General features: G+C 36.1%; 1 protein-coding gene across 1 annotated transcript; it reads left to right on the plus strand.

Annotated features, from left to right (window-relative positions):
• The first annotated feature begins 10,217 nt into the window (after positions 1-10,217).
• On the plus strand, positions 10,218-11,731 carry LOC134235689 (uncharacterized). The gene is made up of 2 exons (XM_062717836.1): positions 10,218-11,589; positions 11,675-11,731. The coding sequence occupies exons 1-2, from the start codon at positions 10,225-10,227 to the stop codon at positions 11,729-11,731; spliced, it is 1,422 nt and encodes a 473-aa protein (XP_062573820.1). The 5' UTR covers positions 10,218-10,224.
• Positions 11,732-12,695: the final 964 nt, after the last annotated feature.

Consider the following 12,695-nt stretch of genomic DNA (forward strand, 5'->3'; position numbering starts at 1 on the left):
AATTACGATTCCACGATTGTATCCTTACAAGTAATAATGTCAGATTTAGTTGAATAAAAAAATAATAACACAGAAATGAACGATTGAAAATAAAGCTAGCTATTTCCTCATTGTCTGTAGTCCACAGGGTGTTGTTAAATAAGTTGATCCTCAATGTCAGTAATGACACTACTAACAACAGTTCTCAAGGTTTCTGTTGACTATGGGAATCGGATTTCGGCGATTCTCTTGATGTTGACTTTTTAACAGCAGGGGAAGTACCTGAAGTCAAATAGGATCAACATTCATCAAAAACCAGATTTACTGGAACCTGCAATATATCTTTGTAAGGATTACTAATCCAATATTGGCATGGTAATTCCAATTTTGCACTAGGGGTTTCATATTTCACAGTTGTCTTCCTTGTGACAAGACATACCAACAATTGCAATGGGTATCAACAATTTTGAGCATTGACCTTAGAGTTTGACTCACTTTTAGGAAACTTTTACCTGGCTATACGTTTTTAACGGTTGATTCTTGGGCTTTTTCACAGGTATATTTATTGATACAAGTCTTTTCTTCGGAAAGCAACAATTTTGATGTCTTACATCGATCTTGGAGTTTAACTTGCATTTGAGAAATTTTTACTTTAATTCGCCATAGACTGTCATACAGGGTCACCAGTGTTTCACAAGCATATTTAGTTTCCTAAAGTATTCTTCTGCAAATTTTTGTGGCCCCACTCTACCTCCGATCGTCATGATTTAATCAAGTTTGATTCTTCACAAATAGGGGATATTCTTATAGTGAATCATTAAAATTAATATAGTTCCCCCACCCCAACATCAGAACCCCTGACCCTGGGGCCATGAAATTCATGATTTCAAAAAAGGTACCCTTCCTCATCCAACTGTGTATGTAGTTAGTATGTTTAATATCCAGGTGGCATTATATAAAAAAGATATTCATATTTGTCATTCTCCTCTGATTTCTACGTTGTTTTCAAAATGTTTTCAGTTCTTCAGTGGATTTTGAATAACAAAATAATTGTTATTCAAAATCCACTGAAGAGCCGAATGACGAAAGCGCTTTGGAATAAAATGTGATCATCTTTTCCAAACTCTGGATTATTTTTCTATATGTATATACCTATACCAAGGACATCTTGAATCTATATATATATATATATATATATATATATATATATATATATATATATATATATATATATAAAGCACATTTTACAACAACTCTTAAACTAACATAACTGCCCTAAGTGAAGAAATATTAATATAGAAAGCACAAAGAAATTCACTTTTACATGGATACCCACTTCCGCCCCAGCCCGGGGTTGAACTCTCGACCTTCGGAATCTGTCTCCTAGCAGTGCAGAAACAGCGCGCTAGACCGCTCGGCTATCTAGGCAAGTCAAAAAACTTGATTTCGATGATGATGGAATTCTCGCGGCGCTGCCCTACACTACACGGTCATTGAGAATAGAAGTGAGATACAGTTATTTGGACATTCGTTTTCACAGAGGATTGTTACCAATACATGTTGTAATGAAATTAATTATTATTTATAAAGCACATTTTACAACGACTCTTAAACTAACATAACTTCCCTAAGTGAAGAAATATTAATATAGAAAGCACAAAGAAATTCACTTTTACATGGATACCAACTTCCGCCCCAGCCCGGGGTTGAACTCTCGACCTTCGGAATCTGTCTCCTAGCAGTGCAGGAACAGCACGCTAGACCGCTCGGCTATCTAGGCAAGTCAAAAAACTTGCTTTCGATGCCGATGGATTTCTCGCGGCGCTGCCCTACACTACACGGTCATTGAGAATAGAAGTGAGATACAGTTATTTGGACATTAGTTTTAACAGAGGATTGTTACCAATACATGTTGTAATGAAATTAATTATTATTTATAAAGCACATTTTACAACAACTCTTAAACTAACATAACTGCCCTAAGTGAAGAAATATTAATATAGAAAGCACAAAGAAATTCACTTTTACATGGATACCCACTTCCGCCCCAGCCCGGGGTTGAACTCTCGACCTTCGAAATCTGTCTCCTAGCAGTGCAGGAACAGCGCGCTAGACCGCTCGGCTATCTAGGCAAGTCAAAAAAACTTGCTTTCGATGCCGATGGAATTCTCGCGGCGCTGTCCTACATTACACGGTCATTGAGAATAGAAGTGAGATACAGTTATTTGGACATTAGTTTTAACAGAGGATTGTTACCAATACATGTTGTAATGAAATAAATAATAATTAATTTCATTACAACATGTATTGGTAACAATCCTCTGTTAAAACTAATGTCCAAATAACTGTATCTCACTTCTATTCTCAATGACCGTGTAGTGTAGGGCAGCGCCGCGAGAATTCCATCGGCATCGAAAGCAAGTGTTTTGACTTGCCTAGATAGCCGAGCGGTCTAGCGCGCTGTTCCTGCACTGCTAGGAGAGAGATTTCGAAGGTCGAGAGTTCAACCCCGGGCTGGGGCGGAAGTGGGTATCCATGTAAAAGTGAATTTCTTTGTGCTTTCTATATTAATATTTCTTCACTTAGGGCAGTTATGTTAGTTTAAGAGTTGTTGTAAAATGTGCTTTATAAATAATAATTAATTTCATTACAACATGTATTGGTAACAATCCTCTGTTAAAACTAATGTCCAAATAACTGTATCTCACTTCTATTCTCAATGACCGTGTAGTGTAGGGCAGCGCCGCGAGAATTCCATCGGCATCGAAAGCAAGTTTTTTGACTTGCCTAGATAGCCGAGCGGTCTAGCGCGCTGTTCCTGCACTGCTAGGAGACAGATTCCGAAGGTCGAGAGTTCAACCCCGGGCTGGGGCGGAAGTGGGTATCCATGTAAAAGTGAATTTCTTTGTGCTTTTATATATATATATATATATATATATATATATATATATATATATGTAGGACTCCAAAGCGCGATGGGACTCCAAAGTCTAATGGTCACGCCAAAGTCAGATGGTCTGCACCAATCCCCGATGGTCTGACACGCCAAAGTCCGATGGTGCAGAGAAGCAATTAACGTTTATGACGTCATAGTACCGATGCGCCAAACTACAAAGCCGCACCGTGCCAAGGTTTTTAATAAGTATTAACATTTATCATTATGCGAAAAATTAATCCTTATCTCTCGGATAGGTGCAAAACTAACCCTTATCGGTAGAAAAGTGAGTAGGCCTAACAGCTTTATAGATATCTAGATATCTTTGGTGGGTGCAATACTAACCCTTATACAGTGTAATTTGGCTAGTGTGTGAGGACTATAAACCTATATCTAAGCAATTTAAAATGACTTACCCTAATCAGTTGAGTGGTGTGCGAAGATTAATCCTAATATCTCTGAAACATGTAAGCAATACCCAAAATAAATAAAAGCTTATGCAAGGATAAATTCGGAAATGATGGCATTTGAATGCATGAAAAAGGCGTCAAGGATTGACCTCGGATTATTGTGACGTCATAAACGTCGATTGTTTCTCCGAACAACCGGACTTTGGCGTGTCAGCCCATCGCACTTTAGCGCAACGTGTCTCATAGGAAACGAGCCATCGGACTTTGGCGTCTGTGACGACAACAAACCATCGGGGTTTGGTGCAGACCATAGGGGTTTGGCGAAACCATCGGGCTTTGGCGTCACCATCGGACCTTGGAGTCTTACATTATACACTAAAAATTTCGATATATGCCATTCAAAAGATTACCCATTAGGGTTATTTAAGAAATATGACCCTGTGGTATCTTGTCCAAATGCCTGGTAAGGTACCCTAATTTTTTGTGAGGAAACTTGTTTTAGTACCTATAGTTCATTGACAAATTCTTAGGAAAAGTTATATATTATTGAGGAACGTATCGTCTGACCTTAATGGATTTCCACTATATTATCTACCTCTATGCTTATTACAATCATGCCAACAGTTTGACTGTTTGATGACCATGAGTAAAACAGATTTTTAAAGATAATTTTAGTAATTTTGGTCCCAACTGTTGGTTACTAGTAAAATTAGTTGAGCAGTCGCAGAGGAGCTGAAAATGTTGAAAGTTAACACACAGAGCACCACACATGACACGGAAAAAACAGGTGGCAAAAGGTCACCCGAGTTTAACTCTGTAAAATCTGTGGTTTAATACTGACAATGATTTAAACAGGGGAAAGTATATAAAACAAACAACATGAAGGGAGCAACATAAAAGTGTCGTTTTATAGGCTTTTGAAGGTTTTTATAGTGCGAGGAAGTGAAGATCTCTGGTTCGTCTTTCTGAATTTTCTCAACCAGACAGTTACAGTTTTGCAGCTATATTCTTAGATACCTTGCAGAAAAATAACTACATCTGATAACAGAATAGCTCCCTCACATGAATTATGTGTATACAAAACTAATACAATTTTTTGACTTGTTATAAGTTTTATTTACTAACAAGGTTGTCACTGGAATTTCATTTGTGTCACTCCTTTTCACTCATTCTCTCTCACTGTTACAGATCAAATCTGCATGTACTAAATTATTCCATAATTGTCAGAATATATAAAGTAATAATGTCAGATTTTTTTGAATCAAAAACATGTAGCACTGACATGTACAATTGGAAATAAAGCCAGCTATTTCCTCATTGTCTGTAGTCCACAGGATGTTGCTAATTCAGTTGATCCATAATGTCAGTAATATCATTACTGACAACCGTTCTCAAGGTTTCTGTTGATTGGGGGATTCGGATTTCGGCGATTCTCTCTATGTTGACTTTTTAGCAGCAGGCGAAGTACCTGAAGTCAAAAAAGATACAGAATCATATAAAATGAAAAATCATTCTAGGAACATCTTCAAAGATGTAAGAATGAAAAGCTTCTAAACAATGACTATTTCCTATAACCATATTCAAAAATATTCCATCTAATTACCTGATATGTTATATCCATAAGCAGCATAGGCTGCTGTCATTCCCGCCTGGGCACCTGCCAGTTCTGCGGCACTCAGAGATTTTCTGATACTGCCCCGTCCCCTGGGTCTTCGTGGGACCCCGGTGGAGCCTTTAGGTCGTCCCCTCTTTCCTGAACCTCTCTTACCAGTCGGGGTCACTATAAAGAATCAATAGTTTCCATTTCAGCTCATAAAACAAACATTTATAGATTCAGGATTACTGTAGATTCCTAATTATATGCGGGGAATTAATTTCCACGTAATTTCGCGAGAAGCATCCCTCGTAAAAATTTTACTCGCTTTTATTTTGATGATGCTGAAATCTATGTAAATTCTGTTGATCAACTGTCCATTCGCGAATTATAATTCTCGCGATTTGATGTTAAAGAGCCAGTTCGCGAAAAATAAGCATCTACAGTACTGAATACAAAAAGAATTTACCAAGAGTTTATTACATTCTTTTTTTCCCAAGGTCTGACAAACTTGGAAAATTTTAATACCTGACTGAGGAAAACAGGAAAGAGTTACTTATTTTTTTTAGATATCAATAAGCATTAAGTAGGTGCTATTTTAATTAGTTGTGTATATAGTTGTTTTCTTTTTAAAATTCAGTTTATGGCTTTCCTATTTCCTGACACAGACCTGGGGGGAAGCCTGAGTGGGCGTCGTCCACAATAACCAAAGCGTCGTTACTGATGTCATCTATACCAGTCTGATTAGTAGCTTCACTTCCCACAAACATCTGAAATAATAAATAAACAATACTTACATCACTCCTACAGACATCTGAAATATTTAAACATCACTGTACAATACTGTACATCACTAATTAAGTCTACATACAGTACTTATGACACTTAATGGGCTGGCAGGGACAGAGGTAGAGGCAATGCTGTATTCAGTACATGTAGTTATATAGAGTAATTATAAGCGTATGGTAGTTATATACAGTACTTACAGCACTTAGGGCAGAGGTTATAGTCCATGCTGTATACAGTATATGTAGTTATATACAGTACTTATAAACTGTATACAGTAGTTATGTACAGTAGATGTACTTAAAAGCTGTATACAGTAGTTATACACAGTACTTACAACACTGAGGGTCTGGCATTAGCACTTTGAGTAACTTTGGGCTAGTTTAGTAGAGTATTAAGAGCATTCTTGGTATTTCTTATTTTTTACCAGACTAGATCCAATATGGCTTGTACATCCCCCTTAAGGAACTTTCAGCATCATAGCTATATGTATTTTTGTATCAGTAATTACAAAATATTTATGATACTGTTTACAAAAAATGTTTGATTTTTAATGTAGACATATGCTTCTGTTTATTTACGTCTCCCATCTTAAATAATATGGCGACCTATACATTTTTGGAAATAATTGGTAATTTTATTAAATGAAAATAAATTCTATTCTTGTACTTTTAACCATTAAAATTGTAAGGGTGGAAAGACCTTAAAGTAATACGTAAAGTGTGACAAGAATTGTCTTACGCCCAGTATATAAAGGCGACACTCCTTCGAGTCTAAAAGGGACACAGACTCTCAAGGAGTTCATTTGGTGCCCCTCGGATAATCCTCAGGGATATTAAACATATGTCATATGTACATGTACAGTCTTCAGATTCCCAGTTTTGGTATAAAACCAATACATCATACAAAAAATTGAAAGAATGTAAGATGTCTATTACAGGTATATTGGATAATTCCTTTTCCGATCCAATGTCCACAGTTTTAAAATGTTTTGTGAACAACTGTAAAACCTGTGACATTTTGATGACTAACAGTCCTTTCACCAGTAATCTTACTGGACAGAGCTTCTATACCAAAACTTGGGAAAATCTGAACTACGAATCTTCTAATGCTGTCTATGGAATAGAATGTAATCTGTGTGGACTTGTTTATGTTGGTGAAACCAAGAGATCACTTAACAAAAGAATATCAGGTCATCGATTTTAAATAAATTATGGTGGTCAGCAGCTATTATACAAACATTTTAATTTACCTGATCATTCTATTTTGTCCATAAAAGTTAGAATTCTCGAAAAGATGACACCTTTTTCAGAATGGATTAAATGTATCAGATCCATCTTAAAGTAACGTATTAAAAGATTGAGGGGCAATATGAAAACCATCTATCCTTCTGTGTTCAATAACCCAGAAGTGAAAAATAATTCGAAATAGATAGATTACAAGATCAGTACGTACTGGTCCCTGTTGACAAAGCAAGTAACAACATTGTCTTCGTTTGTAAGGCTCATTATATAAATTGTATTTTAGAAGAACTTGGATTTAATTCTACAAGTGGTAATCCTACTTATACTCATAATTCCCTTTCTAAGGAAGAAATTCTTCAAAATCATATGTCAGTTTTGAATATTTTTAATATTCCACAGAGCCAAAATGAATTTGAACTACCCTATATATATTAGATTCCGAAACTTCATAGAAATCCTTACAAACAAAGATACATTGCGGGTTCCAGTAAATGTTCAACCAAGCTTCTTTCGTTACTCCTCACTGACAGAAGTGAAGGAAAAACTTCAAGAGTACTGTGCAATAATATATTCAAGACGTGGTGTGAATCAGATGTGGATACTCAAAAATTCCAAAGAACCTTTGGACAATTTGAAATCACAAGATTTTACCAAAATCAACAGCTTTAAAACTTACGACTTTTCAACTTTATACACAACCATTCCCCACGATAAATTAAAGTCCAGACTTTTTGATATCATTGAAAGCTGCTATTCAATAAAAATGGAACTCGTAAATTTGTCATTTGCAAAATTATTTTGTTAAAACACATTCTGATTGCACACACAAGTACTCTGAAGTTGACATCAGATAAGATGTTTGAGTTTCTGATTGACAATATCAAATGAATGTGGTTTTTGGTGACTAGGTATTCCAACAATCTATTGGAATTCCCATGGGTACCAATTGCGCTCCGTTATTAGCAGACCTATTTTTATATTCATATGAAGAAGAATTTTTGCAAAATCTTATGCGTGAAAAGAAGAAAACACTTGTTGTGGCCTTCAACTCGACATTTAGATATATCGACGACGTATTGTCAATTAACAATGGTAATTTCCATCCCTATGTCGATACAATAAATCCTGCTGAGTTTGAGATAGAAGATACCACAGTGTCTCACACATCTGTTTCATAATTGAATATTTTACTTGAAAAAGACGTTAATGTTAATCTAACAAATTAGCTCTATGGTAAAGGTGACGACTTTAACTTTTCAATTGTCAACTTACATTACTTATGCAGCAATATACCTTTATCACCGGCATACGGAATTATATATCTCAGTTGATTCGATACGCAAGAGTATGCTCTACGTATGAACAATTTCAAAAACGAGGCAAAATTTTGACAAACAAGTTGATGAAACAAGAATATCAGCAGTCTTGTTTAAAGCCATCATTTTGCTAACTGACGGTTTTCATACTTATTGTTAGTCAATTAATTACACAATGTATAGTCGACGATTTCTTCTGTTGTTTTTTTTTTTTTTTTGGATCAAGATAAGGAGCACTCGGCCGGTGTAGATGTTTACTCCTCCATGGCACCTGATCCCATCTCTGATGGTTTGGAGCTCCGTGTTTGCTCTGCTCGTATTTTGTATTGTTTTATGGACTTTTTGGGTCTTGAATACTGTGCGATATCTCCATATGTTTTCTTAAATAAATTTGAGAATCTGTTTAAAACCACAAAAAAGAAACAATTGATAAAAGTTTGTAAATTTATACAAAACGTTATCGAGAGAGTTCGCTCTCCTACTTAAATTTTTCCAACACAATGTGCATAGTCGTTAGTATTTGTATTAATAATTGTTCTCTACAACTTTACAAGTTTAATGATAATAAAGTCATTGTTATTGTCATAAAGCCTCAAGGTCTTTAATTTAAATCGTGGGGAACGGAGTTAAAAGTGTTGAAAAGTTTTGTGTTATGTTGCTATTGATTTTGGTGAAATTTTGTGCCAGTTATGCAATGCTTATTGTGTGTCCCTTTAAAGTTATTCAGAACTCCCCAATCGCGACCTCATTTTTTATAATAAGCAAAAAAGTATATCTTTGATAAACTCGAATATCCCAACTTTGAATATCTTTAACTAATGAGGGAATATATATACATCGGGATTCGAAGCTTGAAATGAAGATTCAATTGCTTTGAAACTTTCGTATTAATTGAACACAATGTAAGTTTTAAAATTTATATTTATGTTTTTTCTTTAATATTTTTTTTTGTTTTACATATGACAAGCTAAATCAGTGAATCTCTGCCCCTCTCTTAAAGGGAAAAAAGAGCATGTATGAATGGGGGGTCGGTTGTTCGGATTGTCATGATCATTAATAAATCGTGGTATAAAATTCGATTGCTGCGAAAGCTTCTTGACATATCACCCTGAACTGAATGTTTTACACATAGACAAAAGACCAAAAAAAATGAATTTTTGATCTCTACCTTTGACCTTTTGATCTAAAGATAAATAGGGGTCTTCCTCGGGCCATAGGAAATTGTAGCATAAACTTTCATTGTAAAATATCAAAGGCTTCTCGGGATATCGCGTGGAATAAAAGTGTTCAAACAGTCATAATTTATGAGCGGGTGTGAACAGTCGGCAGGGGATGCTCACTCCTCCATGGCACCTGATCCCACCATTTTAGAGGTCCATGTTTGCTCTGCTCTCATTTTGTATTGCTTTATGGACTTCTGATGTTGAATTCTGTTCTTTATCTCCATATATTTCACTATGACCTTGACCTTTTGAACTTAAAATCATTAGGGGTCATTTTAGTTGTTTTGCAAAAATTCCTTGCAGAAGCTCAAAAGATTTTCGAGATATCGCGCTAAAACAGGAAACAAAAAGTTTAAACATACAAAATTTCTGAATTTATGACGTTGACATATGACCTTTTTAATCTCAAAATCAAACGGAATTTCCTTTAGGCCATAGGAAGTTGCTATTCGAAATTTTATCGCAAAAACTCAAATGTTTCTCGAGATATCGCGCGGAAACGAAAGTTCTATAGGCAGAAAGATAATATTCAGACGGACGCACGGACGCACGTCCGAAAAATAAATATTCCCCATAGCTACTCTCATAGAATGCAGGAGGTTAAAGCTGATGCAAAATAACACGTAGTGTCAACTATTTACCTCCATATCATTGCGATTTTTTTATATGTCGGTGCAGTATGAACAAAGTGTTGATATGTTCTCAATCTGATACGTTATTACAGAATCAGAAACAAAATGGAAATGACATCTACAATGGATATAGGAAATTGGAAAAGTCATTGGAATGATTTCGTCGCATTTTTCAATGACAAAGGTATTGATCTTTCAACATTAAAAGGAATGGATGCATTTCTGCGTGAAAATGGTCCAGACGTTTCAAAAATTAAGCGGGAAATGGCTTCCGAAGAGGGTATAACAGGAAAAGCTGATGCAATTATGGGATGTCTGTGGTCTTCGATTGCAGAGTACAGGACCCAGGGTGACCTCATGAAATCATCAATATCTTTCCTGTTCTCATTAACGGAACATCTCGAGTCAGTTATTCCTTACTCTACTCAGCTTAAAAAAGTTTCTCCAATTGTTACAACTTTCTTGAATCTTGTTTCAAAGGAAAATGACACCGTAAAAAAACTAGCGGAGGAAGTTGAAGCTGATGATGCTGTGAAACATGAAATTGCAGGCATAATAGAAAAGCTGTCCACTTCTCAGATACATGTTTGTGCAATAAATGACCCAGACGATATTGATAAAAACGCAATACAAGTCATGACAACTAATGTTAACATTGACATCGGTGTGGAGCACATTGGAAATTTGAAAAGTCGGATTGAGAGTCTGATCTCATGTGATATGGACAAAGCACAGGGGAATAGATGTATACTGTACATCGATCTGTTTGTTAGAGTTTGTATGCTCAGGCAAACTTTACTTCTGCAGATGTTGACAGTACTAAGATCAACGAATTACAGTCCACAGACAGCTACAGCTATTACAAAGGTCATGGAAAAGGACAGCATCCGAGCCAGAGAGTTGCTGAGGTTTTTGGAATCACCAACCATCGAGAAATCAGTAACACTTTTTGCGTTTTTCGACTTTGGTGAGCAGAAGCATATTGTACGTTTTGCTACCGAATTGAACTTAAAGCTGCAAGATCTTAGTGGTAATTTTGCTAATCAAGACTTATGTATTCAACCAAGTAATGAAGAGAAAGGAGATGAGTACGTTCTTTCAAGACCAATGCCACGATTGGCCAAGATAAGGGCACTTAACAAGGTTAAACGTGACACTAATTCCACTGACGTCCTTTTTCGCTTCGAGTTTCTCCCAGGTTCTCAAAACCGTTTTCATATTCGATCAATCGATGGTAGATACTACGTTTGGATGAAAACAGATAGATTTTGCAAATGTTGTGAGCACAAACCAGGGGACGATGGAGAATGGATTATTATAAGGGCTTATGGGAAGGATCCTTGTTATCTCTTTTCTCCCAAGAAATGGCCAAACCGATTTATTTACTTAGACAAAGGAATGTTTGAAAGTGTCAGAGGTCTAGATGACAAACGTACCTGTGGAACCGTAAGGCAGTGTTTATTTAAACTGGTAAGAAAGCTTCCTACACATTCAGTATTTCATTTAGAATCCACATTAAAATTTAATTTGGTTTATATTTTTCGTCTTTTTTCAGGTTCCACCAACGAAAAAACAAACTGTAAGTACTAAACCAACACCTTCATCAGCATGACTAAACTTGAAGATCACACTTAAGCTAAACAAATGATACAATGTATTTATTAACTCATAAACTAGTACTTGGAACTCATATAATGAAATTCTTTCAAACTTTTTTCACTATAGAAAGAAAATCTTCGGGAGGAATGTTCAAAACAACTGGAATACATCAAAAAGTTCTTAAAATTAAAAGGTATCAATGCGGAAAGCTTTGTGTCGAAAACCAAGTCCCATCTCCCGGCCCCGTCCGGTGACACAATAGCCACGATGGTCAGAAATATAAAAGCAGCCATAGCTTTCTTCGAATGTGAAACTACGTCCAGTAAAATGAATGGCGTTCTAGAATTGCTCGGTAATAACAATAAAACATTTCTGTCTGATCTCACGTCCTCTTCAGAATTAGCCCCCGTCTTTTGGTTAAATAATTCTCTTCTGAGACTCATCTGGTATGAGAAAGACGTCGAATCCTTTGTTCGAGAGGGATTAAAAATGGAGAGTGAATTGAAGAAAAACATAGCGGAAGACGTATCCAAGTTTGTCCGATTCACCTTCTATCTAAGGAGCATTGAAGAGAAAAAAGAAATAAATGAAACTGACGTTTCTACTATGATGTCGCAGGCCAAAGTTTTACAAGAAGTCGGAAGTATCAAAACACTGAAATGTCAAATAGAAGAACAGTTAAGCAAGTACAGCAATGTCGAGAGTGCTTTGTTTCTAAAGAAAATTCAGTCTTTGACAATAGCATTCACAAAAATGACAACACTTCAATCGGCAACTCTTTGGCAAATGTACACCGTAGCCAAAAAACAAGACGAAAGTTCAAGCTCCGTCGAAGTCTTACTCAAAACCATTCAGAAGAATAAAGAGAGGGATGAGCATGTGCTAAAACTATTGGAGACACCCGACAAAGATTTGCTAGACTCGTTTTCAGGATGTTCGTCGTCAGATTCCTTGCTCATCCTCCATTTCAGAAAAAG

The sequence above is a fragment of the Saccostrea cucullata genome, unplaced genomic scaffold (genome assembly GCF_032062105.1).
Source record: "Saccostrea cucullata isolate Sc308-1 unplaced genomic scaffold, CSIRO_AGI_Scuc_v1 ctg192, whole genome shotgun sequence".
NCBI classification, from domain to species: Eukaryota; Metazoa; Mollusca; class Bivalvia; order Ostreida; family Ostreidae; genus Saccostrea; species Saccostrea cuccullata.

Coding starts and splice junctions, on each gene's coding strand:
- LOC134235689 (XM_062717836.1), top strand. CDS start 10,225: ATGGAAATGACATCTACAATGGATATAGGAAATTGGAAAAGTCATTGG. Junction 11,590..11,674: donor GGCAGTGTTTATTTAAACTG/GTAAGAAAGCTT, acceptor GTCTTTTTTCAG/GTTCCACCAACGAAAAAACA.